General features: G+C 44.3%; 1 protein-coding gene across 1 annotated transcript in view; it reads right to left on the bottom strand.

The window, feature by feature from the left end:
* MAGI2 (membrane associated guanylate kinase, WW and PDZ domain containing 2) overlaps nucleotides 1–23,125 on the bottom strand; it is a 1,549,501-nt gene that overhangs the window by 145,226 nt on the left and 1,381,150 nt on the right. Inside the window, exon 16 of the mRNA XM_075558486.1 lies at nucleotides 22,328–22,576. Within this exon, the coding sequence (XP_075414601.1) occupies nucleotides 22,328–22,576 (249 nt within the window). The remainder of the gene's footprint in view (nucleotides 1–22,327; nucleotides 22,577–23,125) is intronic.

The following is a 23,125-nucleotide window of genomic DNA, read 5'->3' as shown; positions in this document are numbered from 1 at the left end:
ATTATTTTTAAGAAACCAGCAGAGGAGAGATGGGGTAATATAGACACCAAGATCCCGAGGTCACCCAGCAGCAGACGCTGAGAAGAAATAGAGACCTACCTCCAGACTGACACAGAGAGGAACCCTTCCCCTGGAGGGGTTCCCAGGCTTTCGGCTGCTGTAAAGATTTACAGTCTCAGGAACCCACAGAGGAAGTGCTCCTCTGTCCCATAGGGTCACTCTGAGTCAGAACGGACTTGATGGCATTGAGTTTGTTTTTTTTAAATCAACTCTTTTAGCACTGCTTCCTATACAACTCTGTCTTAACAAGACTCTTCTGGGGCAATCCGTTGGACCGGATGCTCTTGCAATTAGTCCTAGAAGCCTGGATTCCTTAGGTCTTTCACATTGTGACAAGAAGCGATGCTCTTCTCTCCTTGCTGTTGGCTGGCTGCGTGGCCCACAGGGCAGTGTGGTCAGACTCAGCCATGAGGTTGTGTTGAGTTCTACCGTGGGCCAGCCAGGACCCGTGAAGAAGATGGGGATGGCTACCTGGAGGAGTTTCCTTGCTCTGAGGAGATTCTTTCTGTTGTTTTGGTAATGGATCCTTCCTGAAATTTGTGTAACTGAAGGGGTGATTGGATTCCATCTTCTTTTGGTGTGCGTGTGGGGGGCACACTTCTTGGCTTTATATGTGCTTCATTGCAGAGAAGGTAACATAGTGACTCGTGTTTACATTTGATTATCACCTTGTTAATGGACACCAGCCAGTGTGGCTATATGTGGAGGAAACATATGAGACAGCCAAAGTGGATTTTGTATCAATCATGTTAAACGTAGAAGCGAGACGTTTCAGAAAGGAACGTGACAAAAATAAGTACTTCCAAGGCGAGCGATCAACAGCATAAACCCTCATCAGCTCCCTATTCCATGAAACTCACAAGATGCCATTAGCTTAAGGAGGCAAGAGAAGCTGGTTTGAAGCTCACATTTGTGGCCTGAATGGGATGACCCAAAATTGTCTTTTCATTCAATAATGAGTGAAATTTACTGGGTTGGGGCAAGAAGATCAACCACTACCAGCAGTCAACCCATTTCTGCACAGTGTTTTCTTTGTAGTAGACCTTAGGCTTGGCCTAGTGGGGGAGACATCAATGACCCAGCTTGACACCTGCCCCCGAGAAACTCACAGTCTAGTTGAGGATATCGGAGATCTTTAAAGTAGACTTAAGGCTGGTATGGCAACTCTATGATAAAGAAAGGAGGCCTGGTGGTGGAGCGGTTATGCACTGGGCTTCTGACAGCCAGGTCAGCGGTTCGAAACCACCAGTCGCTCTGTGGGAGAAAGATGGGGCTTGGGAGCTCCCAAGGGCAGTTCTACGGCGTCACTATGAGTCAGCATGGACCCAAGGACAGGGAATTCATTTGGTTTATGGTAAAGAAAACACACAGGAGGAGAGAGAAAGACAAACTGCTTCTGGACGTGGATTCGGAGCTTGCTGAGGAGAAGGAAGTCTTTCAAAGAAGGGAACATAATTATACGTAGGCTAAGAGGCAACGCCCTAAGGGCAGGGCTGTAGCGGATGCAGAAGGAAGTCGGGGAAGCTGCCCTGAAGGGGGCGGGGAAGCTTGGTGTTGGAGCCTTGGCGGCTTCCCTGAGACCTCTGAGGATGCCTTCCGCTCCGCTCCTATGGGTAGAGACAGAACATGTGGAAGTGACGGAAGGTTGGCCGAAGGCTTGTGTTTTTTAATTCATAGTGAAGATTGCGGACCTGCTTTGCTCTCTTTGGAAACCCGAGTCTAGGATTACTCTTCTTATTTTCCCGTCTTCCCTTCCTAGGAGCTCCAAACCCATTCAGCTAAAGGCTGTCCTTTAGAAGGTGGCAGAATGTCGTCTGAATGAGCTTTTCTTGGTCATCTGAGGGTGAAAAGATGAAAAGGAAAAAGGCGTTTCGAATTCAAAAACATTGTGGCAAAATGAAAAAGCAGACTGTGTGCCTTGTTTTCCTCCAGGAGTCTGTGAAAGTTAGCTTTCCAAAAATGAGGAAAAAGGTCTTCTCTGAAATTCATAGCCAAGTGAGCTGCGAGACCCCAAACTGAGCAGCTGGTGCTTTAAGGACTGAGCAGTCACAAAGCGCACCTCCCCCAGCACCCATGAGTCACTCTCTTGTGGTTGAGCAGTGTGGTTACCCTCCAGTTGGTAACAAGCAGATGGTCAGACAGGAGGAGGAGAAGGGGGCTCATCACTGGCAACTTGGGAGCCCATCTGAACTCATGTTTCTAAGGGCAGACAGCACCATTTAGAAAGTATTAACTATATGGCTGGGGAGAGAGAAACACTTGTCAGCTATATCTTGCTGTTTCTGTTCTTATTGTGCGCCCATTTAAAAAATCGCATAGCTGAGTGCTGAGATTGAACGGGTAATTGAAAGAAATGTAACCTCATTGGGAGTTGTAATTACTGATACGTCGATGGGAAGATCTATTTGAGAACAGGAGGCTGGGTTGAAGCGGTCTTGTTGCTTTTGGAAGATTTGATGATCTCCCACAGACACAGGGCTTCAAGGCTGTGCAGCGGTGCAGCACAGGGCCCTGTGCTCAGGAAGGCTGGGTAGTGTTTACATCATCATCTTGGCCTTGCTAGTAATTGTGAACAAGGGCCCATTTCTCCACTTTGCAATCAGCACCGCACTTTAGGTAGTCAGTCTATAAAGATGTACCTCTAATCTATTTCTGTGATCACTCATTGTTTCTAATATCTGAAATGGGAGATATAAGAGAGCTGTTGTTGTTGATAGAGGCCACCGAGTAGGTTCCGACCCACAGCCACCTTATGCACAACAGAACGAAATACTGCTTGGTTGTGTGTGTGCCATCCTGACAGTTGTTCCTATTCCATTTCTGAAGCCACAGTGTCAATCCATCTCCTTGAGGGACTTCAGTTCATCTCCTTAGCTGTCCTTCTACATTACCAAAAATGATGTCCTTCTCCAGGGATTGATTTAACTTGACAACACCTGCAGAGTATGTAAGAAGAAGTCTTGCCATCCTTGCCTCTAAGGAGCATTCTGGCCACACTTTTTCCAACACAAATAAGAGGGGATAACCAAGAAAACCAGGAATTGCACTAGGTGGAGCACTCTGAGCCAGTGCATCCAGTGGCATCACCTGGGAAGGTTCTTTCTGGTCACAGTGAATCTTTGTGGTAAAAGCAGTTTCACTCAAACCTCATTTTTTTTGTGATGGCCAATTTAAGAGAACAGCATGTGGCTGTGAAATTCTGCTTCCTGCTTTGAAAAAAATGCCATAGAAACTGTTGTGATGTTGAACACGGCTCACAAGGACAGTGCTATGGGAAACACTCAGGTGCCTGAGTGGTTTCCTTGTTTCAAAAAAGGTGAAATGTCGATTGATGACAAACCTCATCTGGACATCCATTAACTTCCCAAACGGATGAAAATGTCAACTCAGAGTGCATTTGAGTTCATTCCACCAGGTCAGACTCTTAATCAAGCTTTCTACTTAGAGGTTCTGAAAAGATTGCAACAAAAATAGTGTGCGACAAAAAAGGCCTGATTTGTGCAGACGGGGACTGGTTTTACGACCATGACAGTGCACCTGGTTATGCAGCCATCTCAGTGTACCAGTTTAGGGAGAAAAAAACCCAGCATGTCTCTCTTGCCGCACACACGTAACTCATCTGACCTCATTCTGCGCAACTTCTTTTTGTTTCTGCGAATGAAGAATGATGTGAAAGGACAGCGATTTGATGCCATTCAAGAGGTGAAGGAAAAAGCGAGGGAGGTGCTGCCAGCCATCCAAACAGATGAGTTTGGAAACTATTTTCCAGAACACAATCGCAGATTTGACTAATGGATTAAGAGTAATGGAGATTACATCTAAGGTGATAAGGTTGTTTTGTAAAAAAAAAAAAAGTAAATACATAGCTTTGAAAAAAATCCATTTCTGGGGGTGGGGTGGGGTCGCCACTCGTATGCTCATCCTTTTGGCAGTCCATGGTACTTTCAATATGTTTCTCCAGCACAAGAATTCAAATGTATCCGTTCTTCTTTGTCTTCTTTATTCAACGTCCAACTTCCACATGCATACGAGGCAACGGAGAATATCACGGCTCGGGTCAGGCACACCTTAGTCCTCCAAGTGACAACCCTGCTCTTCAATACTCTAAAGAGATCTTGTGCGGCAGATTTACCTAATGCAATGCGTCTTTTGATCTCTTGACTGCTGCTTCCATAAGCATGGATAGTGGATCCAAGCAAGGCAAAATCCTAGAAAACTTCAACTTTTTCTCCATTTAGCATGATGTTACCAGTTTCAAGGATTTTTTAAAAACAGTAATTCATAATCCATCCTGAAGGCTGCAATCATTGATCCACACACAGGTTCCACATGAACACAACTGTGTCTTGGAATTCCCATTCTTTCTCAAGACTGTCCATTGTTTGTTATGATTCAAATAGTCGAATGCCTTGTCATTGCCAATAAAGCACAAGTAAACAACTTTCTGGTATTCTCAACTTTCAATCATGTTGCATCTGACGTCAGCAATGATATCCCTTTTTCCATATCCTCATCTGAATCAGGCCTGGACCTCTGGCAGCTCTCTGTCGATGCACTGCTGCAACCGTTGTAGGATGAACTTCAGCAACATTTTACTGGCATGTGTTATCAGGGATATTATTCTATAGTTTGGGCATTCTGTTGGCTCACCTTTCTCTGGATAGGGTACCATTATGGATCTTTTCCAGTCAGTTGGCTAAGTAACTACCTTCTACAGATCCTGGCCTGGATGAGTGGCGCATCCAGTGCTTCACCAGCTTGTTGAAACGCTTCCATTGGAAGGCCATCAATTCCTGGAGCCTTGTTTTCGGCTCACGCTTTCAGTGTAGCTTGGTACCTCCTATGCCATTGTCTCCTACCTCAGTCGTAGTCAGTCTGATGTCTATGTATTCCATTTGACAAGCCCACGTGCACAGTCAACATCTGTGCTGTTAAAAGAGGGTATTTGCGAGGAAGTCGTTGATTTCAAAACACTTGGTATACAATCGTCAGCTTCATTTCTCCCACCAAGACCATATTTTCCAGCTACTGTTCCTTCCTCGTTGTTTCCAACGTTTGCATTCCAATCACCAATAATTATAAATGCATCTTTATTGCGTGTTTGATCAGTTTGCAATGAAAGATGTTGATAGACTCCATAGGATGGAGGATTTCCAAGTCTGTAAGTTTGTATACAGACAGACTACCCCGTCTGTTTCTGTGAGGCCGCTATTAACCCTCTGATTACCAACAGAGTGCCAAGACCACTGCGCCACCAGCATTCCGTGATAGATGATATTTGGGGGCGGTGACCTATGGCTCTTGTCTTTGTAACTCTCACCAAGTAATTGGGTGGGTCCATGTCAACAGCGGTATAGAACTCTAAAGTGGGGATTGGTCAGTTTTTCCATGCCACTAAGTTTAAAGTGAGCCAGTATTTTCTATTAGTCAATTGATAATTTATTTATTATATAGAGGTTATTAAATGATAAATAGAAAATACTAGATTATTACAGAGAATCAGAATTATGTAAAAACTTCAAAATTCACATGATGCTGAAGGGCCAAAATAAACAGAACACAGTGCTACCTTTTATCTGTAGAGTATCTTGCCTGTAAAATATGAATGCCCACTTTTTTGTTCACTTATGATGAGTTCATTGGATTATGAGATGGAATGAGATAAGCCTGCTAACATCTTACTAGCACCCATTTGAAACTAGAACCACCTGTGCAATTTTAAATCAGCTGCAGCAATCAATATTTTGGTGTCCTGGCTCGAACTGGAATCAGTAGGAACAAACAGCCAAATAATTTATGTATCCAAACTTTAAAAGTCCTGTTGTTCCCTGAAATCCTGACAGGTGAAACCACAGAGAACAACTGTTTTCTTTGCGAGTGATCAGAAGATGTCATAAAGTGACATTTAACCAGCCCCAGATAGTTGGCTCAAAAATGTTCAATGCAAGCACACTTGGGTCTCTTCTCCCCCTCTCTGCTGCCCTTTGAAGCACATGAGAGTTCACACCCATCAATGCACTTGGCTCTCCATGATTCCTCAGCAGGCCCAGTGGAAATGGCCGATCGCTACAAGCAGGTGTTGCTGACAAGTCACACTTCTCATTTTTACAGATGCGCTGTATTCTATCTCTGCCAACTCCTTTTTCCTTTTATAGCTTCTGAAATTGTGTTTTCTAGAAAGTCACTTGGCTATCTTCACACACTTTCCCTGTTACAATAGGTAAATGTCAAAAGCAATCAGGTGCAATATCAGCTTTCCATTGTATCCCCTAAGCCCTCCGGCAGATAATAACTTCTTGCAATATTTTCGTAATGTAAATGGAAACAGATACTAACCCAGGCAAATGATCTCTCCCGAGCCAGCTGTCCTTTTCAATATGTTATCTAGAAGATTACATGAATATTTATTGGTTCTTCAGTTTCTCATGGAAGCCAAAGTTCGACTAAGAGGGTGGATCATGTTTTAAGTTGAAATAATGCAATTTTGTATGATGGGATAAAACTAAATATGAAATGGCCCTTAAGCAAAGCGCTCAGGAGCTAGAAGACCTTCATCATCTATAAGCTTCAGAAACTATTTGCAGGATGACCTCTGATTGGTCAAATAAATTCTATCAGAGTTTCTGTACATTTCAACTTCATTTGGACATCGGCATGTATTTTCTCTACCCACTATTATATATTAAAGGGGGGGTTAACATGTTTTCACTCTTATTAAGAAAACATATGTATTGGTAATAGTGTTATTTGAGGCCCAAGCCATACAGTTATTTTCACAGTAACAGCAGGAAAAATGAAAAAGAAGGATGGAAGAGCTTCATAAGATGTCAGATGTACACTGTTAAGTCCCCAGTACACCAATTAAAGCAAAGGAACCAAATGGGAAACGTCACAGGAAGATAGGCTAACATTATTAAACTAGGGAAGCTCAAATTAAAACCAATATACGCTCCCACTACACACCTATAGCCCAAATACCCCCAACGGAACTTCACAATAATGAGCCCCGACAAGGCTGTGGGGTCATGGAAGCATGGCTACATGGGGATTCCCAAGGGTACAGCCACTTTGGAAATCAATGTCATGTGACCCAATAGGCTCACTCCTAGACACCTACCAAAGTGCAAGGAAAACACACTCACCCAAATACCTCTGTGAAAATGCTTATTTTATAATTTTCAAAAGTGGAAGGCAACCCCAAAGTCTCTAATCTGGGGAATTAATAAAGTAAGGTATTGCATACAATGGGATACTTGCCATTAGGTCCCACCCACTTGGTTACAACTCATAGTGATCTTACAATGTATGGGAGATAAAGCCCTGCTCAGCCCGGGGTCCCCCTCACAGCCGCTGTTTGAAACTACTGCTGCACTCACGTGCCAGCCTCTCTCTCCGCCTGCCCTCCGCTTTCCCCAGCATGATGTTCTCTAGGAGCTGGTTCCTGATGATAACCTCTCGAAAGTACTTGGGATAAAGTCTTACCATTTCCCCACCCGAGGGCACTCTGGTTGTACTTCTTCCAAGACAGATTTAGTTCTTCTGGCCACGATACATGTAGTATTCTTTACCAATACCACAATCCACAGGCATTCATTTTTCTTTGATCATCCTTATCACGGTCTGGCTTGCACATGCATAAGAGGAGACGGAAAGACTTTGGTCAGGGGCACCTTAGTCCTCAAAGTAACATCTTTGCTTCTTAACATTTCAGAGAGTTCTTTTGCTTGTCAGCATCTCTGCTCAATGCATCATTTGATTTATTGACTGCTGCTTCCATGGGCGTTGATTGTGGATCCGAATAACATACTTTACTTTGAAATCTTCTGTTCAGCTGTCTTACTTCAACTTTTTTCTCCATTCGTTTTAGCTCATCTATCTTCAAGATCAAGTGTCAGAGTCTCTTCTGACACTTCATTTTTGTGTTCCTTCCTTTCCCGTCTTCAGTGACCGCATCTATCTCTGTGTGTGATATTCCTGACATCATCCACAGCTCATCTGAGCCTTAGTTACTAGGGCACCAAATAAATTCTTGACATGTTCTCTAAATTAAGGTGAGCCATGCACAAAATTGTACTTTGTTTCTTGATTTTTCCCCCCATTTTCTTCAGCTTCATCTTGAACTTGCGGATGGACAATTGGTGGCTTGGTCTTATTCTAACTAATGGACATTGACTTTCTCCATCATCTCTCTCCACACATTTAGTCAATTTGGCTCCTGTGTATTTCATCTGATCAGGCCCACGTGTAAAATCACTACTTAGGTTATTGAAAAATGGCATTTCCACGAATATGTTGCTGATCTTGTGAAATTCTATTATGTGATCTCCCACAATGTTTCTCACTTCAAGGCCACATTTTCCAATATTGATCTTTCAGCACTTGCATTCCAACCACAAGTAATTATGAATGACGCTGATTGCATGTACGATCCATTTCAGAGCACAGAAGTTGGAAACTGTCTTCAATATGAAGATCTTGGGAATAGGTAGCCCTGCTGGTGCAGTTGGGTAAGCATTGGCCCACTCACCAAAAGGTTGGTGGTTCAAATATACCAGCTGGTCCATGGGAGAAAGATGAGGCTCTCTACACTCATCGAGGTTTATAGCCCTGGAAACTTTATGCAGGATCACTATGAGTCGAATGGACTCTAGCAGTGGATTTGGGATGGGTTGTGGGCATTAGTGCGTAGTGAATCCACTTGAAAGCCAGTGATATTAACCAGTCTTCCTATTTCACCATATGGCATAAAAAAGAATCAATTACTGGTACATGAAACAACATGGAGACATATACAATGCACTATGATAAGTAGAACCTGAGCAAGCTGGAACCCGTGTAAGGTGGAAGACTGTCAGCATTAGGTCAGAAAAGGAAGTTTCACTGTGTGCTCATGAACTAAGATTCTTAATAGAGAGTGACAGAAAGGCAGAAGCACCCTTTCAGAGGTGAAACACTTGTAGTTGCCGTTAGGTCCCATCAAGTCAGTTCTGACTCACAGAGACACTCTGGACAACAGAACAATACAATCCTTGGTCTGACGAAATCCGCACCACTGCTTGTGTGGTAGAGTCCATTGTGGTGGCTGCTGTGTCAGTCCATCTCATGGGGATGTGTCTTCCTTTTGGCGGCTGCGCTACATCACCTTCTTCCAAGTACATGAGATAAAGTCTCTGTATTCCTGTTTTAAGGAGTGTTCTAGGTATAATTCTTCTAAGAAAGATTGGTTTGTTCTTTTGGCAGTCCACCTTACTTTCAATACAAAAAAATTTGGTTGCCAAGTTCAAGTGCTCACAGATTGTACTATATATATAAAGCAGTAAGACAGAGCACAGATCAATGGTTGCCAGGGTTTAGGGCCAAGTAGAGAGCTGTCGTCATTGTGGTGGCATCTGTGAAAACTCCTAGAAATGCAGGCTACCCAGGCTCAATTTCACCTCTGACTTACAACATAGTCAAGTTTCAAGTTATGACAAACTGCACTTTCAAGTGTCTGTGTGTGTTTTTAAAAACATGCTATCATTATTAATATGTACTAGATACAATGCAGCAGTGCATTCTTTGTTGTTATTCTCAGAGTGCATTGCCAAATATCCAAAGACTTAGGTTTATAAAAATACTGTACTTAAAAGAAAAGATGCTAACAATGATAACTAAAATGAAAGAGGTACCATATATACTAGAGTATAAGCCAACCAGAATATCAGCGGAGGTACCTAATTTTACCACAAAACCGCTTTAAAAATGTGCTGAATAAGGGAGAGGGACACATGTGCAATTATCAGCGCACATAGGAGCAAATGAAGGGGGAGGGAAAAAGAGTGAAAGACATCCTGGCCCACCAAGCCCTGAGGATGATATTTCTGCTCAGAGCAGCCAATGCACAGAGAGGACCATAGGGTCAGCCCCACCACGAGACACAGTGTCCCTCATTGACACATAGCATTATGGGAGACAACACTGGAGACACACTGGGGAAAGGTATCCGATCTGACCCCACCACACTGAGGCAAAACACTAAGGGCGTGCAACAGAACAGCAAGGGGAACAGAGCAATGAAGTCCCCAGGGAATACCAAAAATAGACTGTGGGGCCAGGGTGCAGTGAGTGCCCCATCAGACTCAACTGGAAAACACTTGTAAGGTCAACAAATAAACCTGGAACTATTTGTAGGCTTTTCTCTCTTTTATTGTGGTTGGATTTTTGTTGTTGTTGGAGTTATTGTTTTACTTTCTATTGTGGGTTTGATTTGCTTGGTCTTGTGTTTGTGCATATTATTATCTCTGCATGTCTATCTGGATAAGATAGGCAGGATACACCAGACAGAGGAGAAAACAACGGGACAACAGTTCCGGGGGGACATGGAAGAGGGGGAGGCAGTGGAAAAGAAGTGGTGTTAACAAACCCAGGGACAAGGGAACAACAAGTGACCAAAAATCGATTGTAAGGAGGTTGTAGGAGATCTGGTAGGGCTTGATCAAGTGCAATGTAACTGAGAAGAATTACTGAAACCTAAATGAAGGCTGGACATGATAGTGAGACAAGAGGAAAGTAAAAGGAAATGGAGGAAAGAACTAGGAGGCAAAGGACATTTATAGACATCTAAATACAGGCATGTACATATGTTTATATATGGTGATGGGGAAATAGATATATGTACATATAATTATAGGTTTAGTATTAAGGTAGCAGATGGACATTGGGTCTCTATTCAAGTACTCCCTCAATGCAAGAACACTTTATTCTAATAATCCGGCATTCTGAGACACGCACCTTCCCGACACGATCACTGAAGACAAAGTGGTGAAAAAAGCTGATGGTGCCCGACTATCAAAAGATATAGCACCTGGGGTCTTAAAGGCTTGAAGATAAACAAGCGGCCATCTAGCTGAGAAACAACAAAACCCACATGGAGGAAGCACACTAGCCTGTGTGATCACGAGGTGTCGATGGGATCAGGTACCAGGCATCCAAGACCCAGAACAAAAAAATCATGTTAATGTGAATGGGGGGGGGGGTAGGGAGGAGTATGAAGGGGAGGCCCAAAGCCAATTTGTAGGCAATTGGACATCCCGTTAGAGAAGGGTCATGGGGAGAAGACGGGCTAGTCAGGGTGCAATGTAGCACTGATGAAACGTACAGCTTTCCTCTGGTTCTTTAATGTTTCCTCACCCCCACTATCATGACCCTAATTCTACCTTACAAATCCGGCTAGACCAGAGCATGCACATGGGTACAGATAAGAGCTGGAAACACAGGAAATATAGGATAGATAAACTCTTCGGGACCAATATTGAGAGTAGCCATACCAGGAGGGTAAGGGGAAGATCGGGGAGAAAGAGGGGAGTGATCACAATGGCCTATCTATAACCCCCGCCCAGGGGGATGGACAACAGATAAGGGGGTAAAGGGAGACATGGGACAGTGAAAGGCATGGAAAAATAATAATAATTTATAAATTACCAAGGGTTCATAAGGGAGGACAGGGTGGGGGGATGAGAGGCTGATACCAAGGGCTCAAGTAGTAAGAAAATGTTTTGAAAATGATGATGGCAACAAATGTATATATGTGCTTGACACAATGGATGTAGGGATGGATTGTGATGAGATGTATAAGCCCCCCTAAAATGATTTTTTAAATGTGTTGAAAAACTAGGGTTATACATGAGGATATACAGTATTTGACTTAAGTCACTACAGACTTAGGGCTGAGTTTGCAGAATAGAACTGTCATAAATTGGGGAGTAGGTATATATAAAAAATATACTTTAACACTGGGGGAAATGAAACTGCAGGAGATGAGATTTTTAAAAAAGAAAAACAGCTATAAATAAAAGGAAAACTGATGTCCAATATGTAATATTTAAAAATAGAGATAAATGCCCATGATTTAATGGGGAATGCAGGATGGTTGGTACAATTTAGCCAAATTAAAAAAGACCCCACAAGAAGAAAAATACTGGCAGGCCACCATGATACCCTGTCTGTTTCACAGCCTCCACAGGCAGGTAGGTGCTGAAAGACAGTGGTGGAGAGTTTCAGAAAGGGCTACAGTCATTCGGGAACATACCATACACAGACAGCAGGGAGCCCTGAGGGAAAGGCAGGCAGGAGTAGAACCTGAATGGCCTTATTTGTATGCGATTTGGAATTTCGTACAGTCAAATGATAAGGTACGAATTGGTTAGCAGAGTTAAATGACATTACCAGACTTGTGGTGGCAGCCTGGGGGGTAAGCGAGGGTGGGAACAAGGTTGTAAGAATCGAAAAGAAGAGGTGCTGCCGAGCACGGCCATTCTCTAGAGCTGGGTCATATGGTCTATGTGCCACTAGGCACCAGTGTGCATTCAAATCTATTGAATTTAAATAAGTTAAGAATTTTAATTCATTGGTGACACCAGACTCATTTCAAATGCTCCGCAGTCAGATGTGTCTAGTGGCTACAGAATTGGGTAGTTCACCTTCCCATCACTGCAGACTGTCCTTCTGGACAGCCTTAATCTACCGCCTCCACTGAAGCATCATTAGCGGCAGGGACAGGGCTAGCCTGGTGTATTTGAATTTTATATCTGGACAGCACGTTTGGGCAACAGCTTGCCTTACTCTCCCATGAGGGACAGATGCCGGGTTCACAAATTCAGTGAGGATACAAAGGCAGGTGCTTGGTGGCCAGTTTGATGGGCGCCGAGAGCTACAGCCACTTAGCATCAGGGAACACAAATATCAAAGGCTGCCTTGGCGACCAAGGGTTTTTTGGTTGTATTTTTGTATTTTCAAGGTATTCTGCAATACCTTGAAAAAATATGCTCCCCTTGCTCCGCTCTCATGACAGAGGCCTAAATACACATCTTTAAGGTGGACATATTCCAAATGGAAGATTTGGGACACTTTACTCTTGAAAATAGATGACTTCTGCAGACTCTCAACATCTGGGCGTTTCATGGTGGAAACTCTTGCCTGAGTTCGAGAAATAGTCTGGAAAGTAGATTCAAAAGTGAAAAGGCAACAGCATGCTCCAAAATTAATACATTGTTTGTCCTTCCCCTGTGAAAACCATCCAACTGCCTGGTGACCGGCCTTGTTGCCCAGATAAGGCTAACTGATTCATCTCTAGAAGTGATTCTAGTGGAGTTCTGGTAACAGTTGGGCTGGAAACAGATGCACCTTAAATTGCAAAATTGTCAGTGGCCCCATCAACAAATACACAGAGCTCGGAAGAGGATTTGGTGTGGAAGGAAGGAGTTGGGTTAGAGGCACTCAATGGGTCCTTCATGAAAGCCGACGGAACAGAAATATGGACCTCACAAAAGAAATGCCATCACCTGTCCAGCCAGAAAAAAAAACCTCTCATGGACATAGTTAAAATGTGGGGGCAGGGAATAACACTTGAGCTCACTTCACAATGTTCTCCCTGTGGATCCTTCTGTATCTGACAACGTTTCCAGCCCATGCACAAGGTGTCAGCAGCTACTGCATCCAAAGTGGACACCTACCTCCTTCTTCTTAGTCAGGACGCTCTGCTGGCACCCGTTCACTCTGGGTGACCCTGCTGACAGCTGAAATACCAGTGACAGAGCTTCGAGCATCACAGCAAAACCAAAGCCACCGTAGGGCAACAAAGTGGCAGAGAAACCTGTCTTGGAAAAAGTACTGCCAGAATGCGCCTCAGAGACGTCTTGTCAGGAGAGACTAATCCCTGGAGAAAAACATCAAAGTAGAGGCAGCAAAAAAGAGGACTGCCACAGAGGTTGGTGACAACGGGCTCAAGCACAGGACCCCTGGTGTGGATGGTGCCAGAGCGGGCAGGGCTTGCTTCTGCTGTGCACGGGGTCACTATGCACTGACTCGATGGCACTCACAGCAATGTGTGCAGCCTCCTCTATCAGCCCGACCTCTTAGCCCCACATTTTCTTAGATGGTTACCACTATGAGATAAGAAAAGTAAATACAAGTATACAGTTTTTAATTCAACCTGTAGCCCGAAACAGATGGCAGAGGAAAGGGTCTTGTGCAAAAATGACCTCCAGGCTCAACAGCCTCTTGACTCCCACGGCACTAGTGTTCCAGATATTTCCCTCTGGAGGGACGCTGGAGGTGGTCCTTCGGCGTTGGATAGCACGGAAGCTGAGATCAAACAGTCACTGATGCCCTTGAGCTTTTAAGACAACTGACGATCCGACAGTTAAGTGAACACTTACTTCCTGCTGTTGCCTTGCGGAGACTGAGCCCAACAGTAAAACCCTCCTGAAACGTCATTCCTAGGAGGGGGGGAGGGGGGCACTGATGAATTTATAAGCCCTATTTAAACATTAAGAGCGTGGTCTAGAATTTCTTTTCTTCTTTCTTTTAATGAACTAGGAGCACTCACAGAGTTTTCTCTGTTTTTTTGGGTTTTTTTTTTGGACAGGCTGCTTTGTTCTACTTCTTGAGACTCAATGAGAATGAGGGCACCTGTTTGTGGATGATGCTCTCTTACAGTTTAGTGACCTTTAAATTTATTAGTTTTAACAGAGTAAAATGTTTGTTTTTCCATTTTCCGTCAGAGAGATTTCGAAGTTTAGTTAGCAGGGTTCTCAGGAGTCCGATGTAATATCATTTATTTTAAATTGTTTGTCTGCTTATGGGTGAAGCTCAGTCTGCCAGGTATTTTTGTCTGTTGTTTTTTGTTTTGGTCACACGAACTTAATTATTGGCATATAATTCATCTATCATACAGTTTAATAGTTCAATCATATTAAGAAGAGTTGCGCAATCACCACCAACATCAATTTCAGAACATTTTCTTCTTTTTTAATCATCGTTGCCAGCCCCCCACTTTCCCCAGTCTCTTGTGGCAGGCCGCTGTTGCTGCTCAGTGCCATCCAGTCTGTCCCTGTGCACAACAGAACAACACCCTGCAAGGTCTTGCCTCGTGCTCACAGTTGCTCCTGGGCTCAGCCCACGGGTGCATGCACTGTCAGTCCACCTCACGGAGGGCCTCCCTCTTTCCCAATGGCCCTCCACTTTACCAAGGACGATGGTTTTTCTGGGGACTAGTTTCTCCTGTCCAAAGCACGTAAGATGAAGTCTTGCCATCCTTGTCTCTAAGGAGCACTCAGGCTTTACTGCTTCCAATACAGATGGGTTTGTCCTTTAGCAGTCCATGGTGCCTTCAATACTCTTCTCCAGCACCATGATTCAGACGTGTGGCTTCTTCTGCGGTCTTCCTTATTCAATGTCCACCTTTCACATGCATATGATGCAATGGAAAACACCATGGCTTGGATCAGGTCAACCTAGTCCTCAAAGTAACATCCATGCTCTTCAATCCTCTAAAGAGGTTTGGTGCAGCAGATTGACCTAAAGCAACACATCTGTTGATCTCCTGACTTCTGTGAGCTTCTTTGAGCACTGATGGAGGATCCAAGCAAGACATCATCCTTGACAACTTCAACTTTTCCTCCATTTATCATGATGTTACCTGTTGGTCCGGTTGTGAAGTTTACTTTACATTATGTAAAGAAAGACTGAAGGCTACAATCTTTGATCTTCATCACACTGTGCTTCAATTCCTCCTCTCTTTCAACAATCAAAGTTGTGTCACCTGCATAGTGCAGGTTGTTAATAAGCCTTCCTCCAATTCTGAATCAGCATTCTTCTTCATATAATACAGCTTCTCTGATGATTTGCTTAGCTATGCCCCCAGGTAATTATTAATCTAGTTACTGTCTGTATAGATTTACCTATCCTAGATTATATGTTACAGAAAATAATACAAAACAAAAACAAGAAACCAACAAAAAATAACAATGAAATAACAAAGAAAAATCTCAATGGAAAAGAAAGCAGAAAATATTAAAAACTGAAACAAATTTAAAATGAGTCAAAGGAGAAATCAATTGATAAGGTATTACAGTTTAATGAAACTCTATTTGCCATAATTAGCTTTACAATGCTCTCTGTCTGACAACAAGGCTGTTCACATCCCTGGACTGTGGTCAAAAAGGATTCAACACAACAAGCAAAGCCAAAAAAAACCCCCAAACCTGAAAAACAAAACAACCACTACAAACTCAACTGCCACAAAGTCAATTCTGACTCATAGCAACCCGATAGGACAAGGTAGAGCCACTCTTGTGGTAAGACTGTAACTCTTTACAGGAATAGAAAGCCTCATCTCTCTCCCATGGAGTTGCTGGTGGGTTTGAACTGCTGGCAGCCCAACATGTTACCACTATGTCACTGTAGGCTTAATCCACATGGAAACCCTGCAAGTGGATTTTGGGCTTCCACTGTCATCTATAACTTCCTGCAAACAGGATGCTCAGAATTTAAGCTCTGTTACGATTCCCTCCTTTGGATTTGGATTTTATCACTTACAATTCTTGGATCACACAGGCTGGTGTTCTTCTTCCATATCGACTTAGTTGACACCTCACTTACATGGTTGTTTGTTTGAAGACAAGCCTTTAAGACCCAGCTGCTGTTCTTTCTGATTTCCGGGCACCATCTGATTTCTTCACCACATTTTGCTATAGCACCCAAATCTTCAGTTGTCTCTTCATGAAGTCAAAGATAGAGTAGGGAGAGCAATTTTCTTAAGTTGGGAACAAAACGAGTTATGTTCAGCATTGGAAACAAAACTGACATTGACTCCAGGGGTCCCGTTTGTCTTGTTTTGCTGGGCATGATCCTATAAAGACCTCATGTGATGCAGAAGTTGTTCACTTGGAACCGATATGGGGTGCTGTGTTAGTGAACATTGTGAAATGAAAGATTTGATGTGATCTGTTATTCTGTGTTTCTTGTGATGCCACCCAACCCCTTCTGCTTCGGACGAGGCAATTATTGCGGAGGTGAGGCACACACAGATGAATAGCCATGCCAGAAATACTCAGTGCCAGGATGAGATGATTCAGAACAAGGGGAGGTTAGCAGCCTGACCCTTAAAGACCATTGCCCTATGCAAAACAGATGCTAATGACCAGAAAGGCACTGCCCCTTCCTGTCCAAAGACACGGACCATGGCTCCCCCACTTGGCTTGCTAGCAAACTTTAGCAGGCCCTAGGCTGGCTTCTGAATCATTTACCCAGGCTGAGAGCAACTGACAGGAAATCTGTAGTCTGGGACATTGAGCCAGTTCAACTTTATCGTAGTGCAATTTCTCAAGCTGGGTGAGAACCAGTTTACACACAATCCCCGCTGCTCCCGCAAGTGATCCTCTGCCACTTTGTCCATTTTATTAGATTTGTCTTGCTGCCTTTGGAAAATGGAACAGCTAGGGAAGAGAGAGCAGAGAAAATTCACTTTTTCTTTGCATGAGGACAATGTCCGATGGCTGTGTAAGTATCCAACCTAATGCAATCCGCATACGTGATGTGACAGATCCCTGAAATATAGGCTAGGAGGTACTGTGAGGGCGTTTCCTGTCCTTACTAAAGTCTCCTTCCAAACTCACTGCCACAGAGTGGATTCCTTTTCACTGTGACCCTCCAGGACACAGCAGAACTGCTCCTGTGGGTTACTTGAGCCTGCAAACCTTTACAGGAGGAGAAAACCTCATCTTTCTCCCACAGAACGGCTGATGGATTTGAACTGCTGACCTTGTGGCTCGCAGCCCAACTCCTAGTCTCTGTACCACCAGGACTCTTTAAGGAACTTGTACTTTACTCGGGGGAGGCAAGACAAAGACATGAAAATCAAAATGGCAATCTTCATAAGTGATGGTAATAGTAGACACAATACTAGAAGTCATAGAGTAGTAAACAATGAATGCATTTACAGCCAAGAATTCTCATATTAGAAATAGAGGAAACCTGAAGGAGGGAGTTGAAGGAGTTCTTTTCATATATGAAAAGCCTTAAAACGTCACCAGTAAATCATATTATTGTAAATGTTAAGAAAGTGAAGTTATAAAAATCTTATTCTTCCTGGATCAATAATTAACACCCATGGACTCAACCGTCAAGAAATTGAAGATGTGTGTATTGGAAAAATCTGCTGCAAGAGACCTCTTTAAAGTGCCACGAAGCAAAGATATCATGGGTCTGACCCAAACCAAGGTCTTCCCCATTACATCATATGCATACAAAGGACGGGGCGAAGGCAAAGGAGACGGAAGGAGAAGGAATGTGCTCGAATTGTGGTGTCTGGGGACAAGATTGAAAACACCACGGGCCGTCGGAGGAAAGGAAAAACAAACTATTTTGGAGGTGGTACAGCTGGAATGCTCCTGAGAAGAAAAGATGGTGAGACTTTGTCTTGCTAACGTTGGATTTGTTATCATGAGGGACCTGTGACAAAGCAGAGGATCAGAGGATCCGCTTTGGTAACTCCCAGTCTGAATTTCTAAGTCAACCATAAGTTTTGTATCTATTGGCTGGTGATTCCTGTGGAGATGAGTCTGCAGTGGCAGCATGCAGATCCAGCAAAACAAAAACGAAACCCAAGCCAACCCAACTGGACAGGCTGCTAGCCCCTGCTATGATTTCCTTGACGGACTCATCTGGGCCCTGCCTGCAACTGAGTGGGTGGGGGAAATGACTGCGTTCCCAGAAGGTCAGCAGAGGGGAAGGGTAGCTTGGCTTGAAGTTACGCTCATCTGTGCTCAGACAGCTGCCCTGCAGAATGGGTGATTGTGACAAATGGCTGACTGATGTGACAGGCAGGGGGATGCTAGCTCTCCAAGAAGAGTCAGCTTATGGAATGGATAGGTAATGCTGAGAAGAGCTGGTGGCTCGGATAACAACAATCACATATTTAGTGCTTACTCTGAGTCAGTGCTGTTCTAAGTATTTACAGGTATCAATTCACTTAGCCTGTTAGCAACTCCATGACTTCGGTATTAAGACCATTCTCTCTGTAACCATGGGAACTAAGGCTCCAAGAAAGCTCATAAATGTCTTCAAGGTCACACAGTGAGTGAATGATAGAGCCAGTTTTCAAACCCAGGCAGTCTGAGTCTGGAGTCAACCATGCCACTCTCGCCTAAATGGGATGCTACGCGGATCAAAGGCCTAACAATACGTTCTCTGCAAAAGTAGAGTAACCAGTAGCCACGAGAATCCCCAAGACTGTGCTAATGATCCCTGGCAAACACACGGAGAGAGAAACAAGCCCCGGGGTGACTGTGACTCCTGAGTATCTAATAGTAGCACACACCCGTTGTACAGACCCCAGGGACCCTTGATATTTTTGATGATAGAGATGTGGCACAGGGTGGCTCTTGGCATTCACGAAGCACCTAGCATTTCCCTTCAAAATCAGAGTTCAAAATTGTCAGACAGGTTCAGTAGGAAGCAACATCAGCTCCAGGAAGCTTTTAGGTACGTGCTGCCGGTGATTTGCTGTAAATCAAGGTGCCGTCAGTTTAACAGCCGCCTTTCCTAGAAAGCAGGGTGCTAAGCTGAGTTTCAAGCTCTTTAAATCGAAAACAAATATATGTGGGAAAATAAAGACTCCACGAAACATCCTGGACTCTAAAATATATTTCTGCTCGGCAGGGTACTATAGAAATAATACTATTTTGAAAGGGGTTAGAATTCTTCTTTTGAGGTCAGTCTGATACCTCTTGGTAAGAAGAAGTATTTCACATGTTAATTGTAAACACTCACACCCATTCTTTTCCAACTCACCCTTTTCCTGGGTTTTATCTGTCAGAGGGAAAATGAATGGTGGTCTTCTTTATGCAGTAAGTGCATGCACACAAGCACATGTGTGCAAACACACACACATGCCCTCAAATTTCCCCCAACAGTTATAAATAAAGCTGTTATACTACAAATAAAGCTGATACCTTCAATACATACCTAGCACTTTCATTGTGGTCACCCACTTTTTATTTTTATTTTTGGTCCTCTAAGTATCCTACCCCAATAAACAAACTGGATGACTGGAATTGCTACACACGCTGTATACGAACACGGCCCCCACGGGTAAACTATTGGAAGGCTGTTTATATAATTCAGGAACACCTTCAGTCTTGTGTCCTTTTCCTCTTGGTGAGCTATCGTCCTGGCAGGATCCTGTTGTTCGTCTATGCTTGCAGATGGGATGCATGTCTCCAGCTTAGCATGGAGGCAAAGAGAGCGGGAATTGCACTTTTGGACGCATGTCACTTAGCTCCTGCACAGGTTCCTGGCGGTTAACTCTTCTGTGGGCTTCACTCCTGAGTGTGTCGAGGCTAAAGCAAAAGGGAGCAACTCTCTCTACTGTTGGCGGCTTTTGAAAACATTAACCTTATCAACAAAGTTTGTAATAATTTTCAAGAATTTGACTTCTTATGTATCGTTGGGCTTTCTACTCTGTGCAGTGTGCTGAAAACCACAATTTTTAGGACTACAATATGGGTGCAATTATGACTAATTTTGTTTTTCTGAAGTGCTCTTTATTGGTGTGGCTCCCTACAACTGTGGGGTCTCAATCAGCAAGAACAATGAGCTAGTGTTTCTGTCCCCACTTTTGTCTCCTTATTACTCACCGTGAGGGACTAGAACCGTGTTAATGAAAGGAAAGGGACTTAGTAGCCTGGGATCCCACAAAGATGGCTGATTTGCAGAGATACAGAGCGTCTGACCGGCACCTGCTGTACAGACGCCCAGAGCCTCCCAGGGGAAGGCAAGTTCACGAGCTGAATTGGCCTACTTCTGCCATCCTCAGCTGCTTCCACCTTCTGGGAAGGCGGCAGCATGGCTTTTGCTTGCTTTTTTTTTTTTTTAACTCTTCAGTTCTCTTTATTTTTCAAAAGTCAAATGCAATTTTTAAATCATCCAGCCACAATGTGATTAATGTACTGTCATTTCCCTGAGATATGAAATTTCAGAGTCTCTTTGGAATCCTAATTTCACGTCGTTAGGTTTGAGAAAACTGTTGAAGTTTGAAATTTAACCCTATTTCCCTGAATTCTCAAGACAGTGACTGATGTCAATTTTTATGTAAAATACTTAGCCACCAACTAATACTACCTTTGTATGCATCTAATGGCAAGATTACTTTTCCTTTGTCAATAAAAGTGACACTATCTTTCATAAAACTGTAAACAAATTAAGAACTATGATGTCTAATAAAAATTACACATAGTAACATAGGTATTGGTAGGTTATATTACATCAAAAAAGTCCTACTGGTCCTAAGTATATATATTCTTGACTACAGAGCATACACTTAGGGAAGAAAATAAAAGTACAAAACAAGATGAAGCAAAAAAAAATTATGATACCGTGACCACATCTAGAATCTCATTCAATTTGGCCCAACCGAGTGGGGCCAAAGCCTTACTTTACCAACACCTGCAGCTTGAAGGGAAAAAAAGAACAGCTCAGCAGGAGGCAGAGTGACGTTTGCTGCTCCTCCGCTGAGCATCTCCTTCTCCAGTTGCAGCTGCTACCACCTTACAGGAAGGCACCCCAGAGCACGAACACTGTCTCAGTGCGCATGACTAGTGCAAACAGGTCAATTGCTAGCCACAAGGTTGGATGTTTGAGTCCACCCAGAGGACAGTTGGGACGAGGGTTGGGCAATCTATTTCTGAAAACTCAGTCACTGCAAACCCCGTGGGGGGCAATGCTAGTCTGACACACATGGGCTCACCAGGAGTGGCATCGACTCAGCGGCAACGGGGAATGGTAGCAGGAGCTCCTGCTTCGACTCTTGTTCCTCCACCCCCAGTTTTATTTTCTACACGCGGCTGAACTGACCTCTGAACAATGCAAGGCGGATTTCAGACTAGTTAAACGCCTTGGATGACGGGTACGGCATTAGATGACACGCCACATGCCTTCCCACGGCCTGGGAATCTCCATACCGGTGGGCTCCCGCCTAGTGTTGCGTCTCTGACCCTTGCCCTCCCCCTTGCACCCCACACCTCAGCCACACTGGCTGTCCACGTACTTCCTGATTGATGGGCTCATTCTCCCCGGAAGGTTTCTCCCTGCACTGCTTTTCTCCGATTTCATCTTACTGAGCATCTTTCAATCAAACACTACTTCCTAGGAGACGCATTCCTGGCTCTATCCAGGAAAAAGCCCACCTTTCCCTCTCAAACCGCCACCTTCACACGATTCTGTTTTAATTTCTTCCCCTCCCCCGGCCCCTACCCCGCCTTAGAAACCAAAGAAGGACTTTCGTGGGCATGATCGTGATCTTCCAGCCACAGGGCTAGCCAGGGTTAAGAGTGCGCAGGCCACCCAAGATGTCTGCAGCGACCCTCTGATCCCCTGGCCCAGCGTCCTCACCACCAGAGCGAATACAAGCAAGCCTCCTTATTCAAACGCAGACGGACTAGCCACTCACTTATAGTGGATCCAGATTCCGGTCTGTTGAGGGAGCTGATGATGACAAATCCGAAGCCTTCGTCCTCCTTGCGGTGGATGACCACGTCGCTGGTCTGCAGGCTGTGCGAGGCGAAGCCCTCGGGGGGCGAGGCGTTGCTGCTGGGGGCTGCGTGGTTGCTGTTGGCATAGGTGGCGTAATCACTGCGGGGTGAGCTGTGGTGGGTGGACACGGAACCCGGACTCCTCCCGTTCTCTGGGCAGGGCTCCCCTGGAAGACGCACAACACACAGGGACTCAGCTATTTAACAAGGGCCTCTGAATGACTACAACATATGCTTGGCATGGCTTGTGGAGTAACCGATGGGCTTCTCGTTCCTTCCAGGCCCAGACAACAAATCCGGCAGTAGAGCCCCAGCCCCCCTCATGTTTGGGGCCAATGTCACTTTTCATTGGAAATACTGGTAAACCCCCATCAGGTTCTTCTTTGCCGCCCCTTGTTTTTATCTTCTTCTTCTTTAGACTCGAAGCCTCCCTAGGCAATGTGAAATGTTGGACATGGGCCTTTTAGCTGCTGAAGAACTGACCATAGGCAGTCTTGCAAAAGGTGTCCATATTCTTAAACTGTTGTGTGCATAGAGTCACCTAAGGAGCACACACAAGTTACACACTGTCAGAGGCCATGTGCAGTAGGTCAGGAAAGACTGGGCTTAGAGTCTGATCAGGTTCAAGACCACACACTTTGAGGAGTGCTGCTAAGTGGGTCTAACAGTGAGGGGTGTCCATGTACAGTGACCTATCAAAATTTCCCAAAGAGCCA

The sequence above is a fragment of the Tenrec ecaudatus genome, chromosome 9 (genome assembly GCF_050624435.1).
Source record: "Tenrec ecaudatus isolate mTenEca1 chromosome 9, mTenEca1.hap1, whole genome shotgun sequence".
NCBI lineage: Eukaryota > Metazoa > Chordata > Mammalia > Afrosoricida > Tenrecidae > Tenrec > Tenrec ecaudatus.
This window is presented reverse-complemented; position numbering and strand designations above follow the sequence as displayed.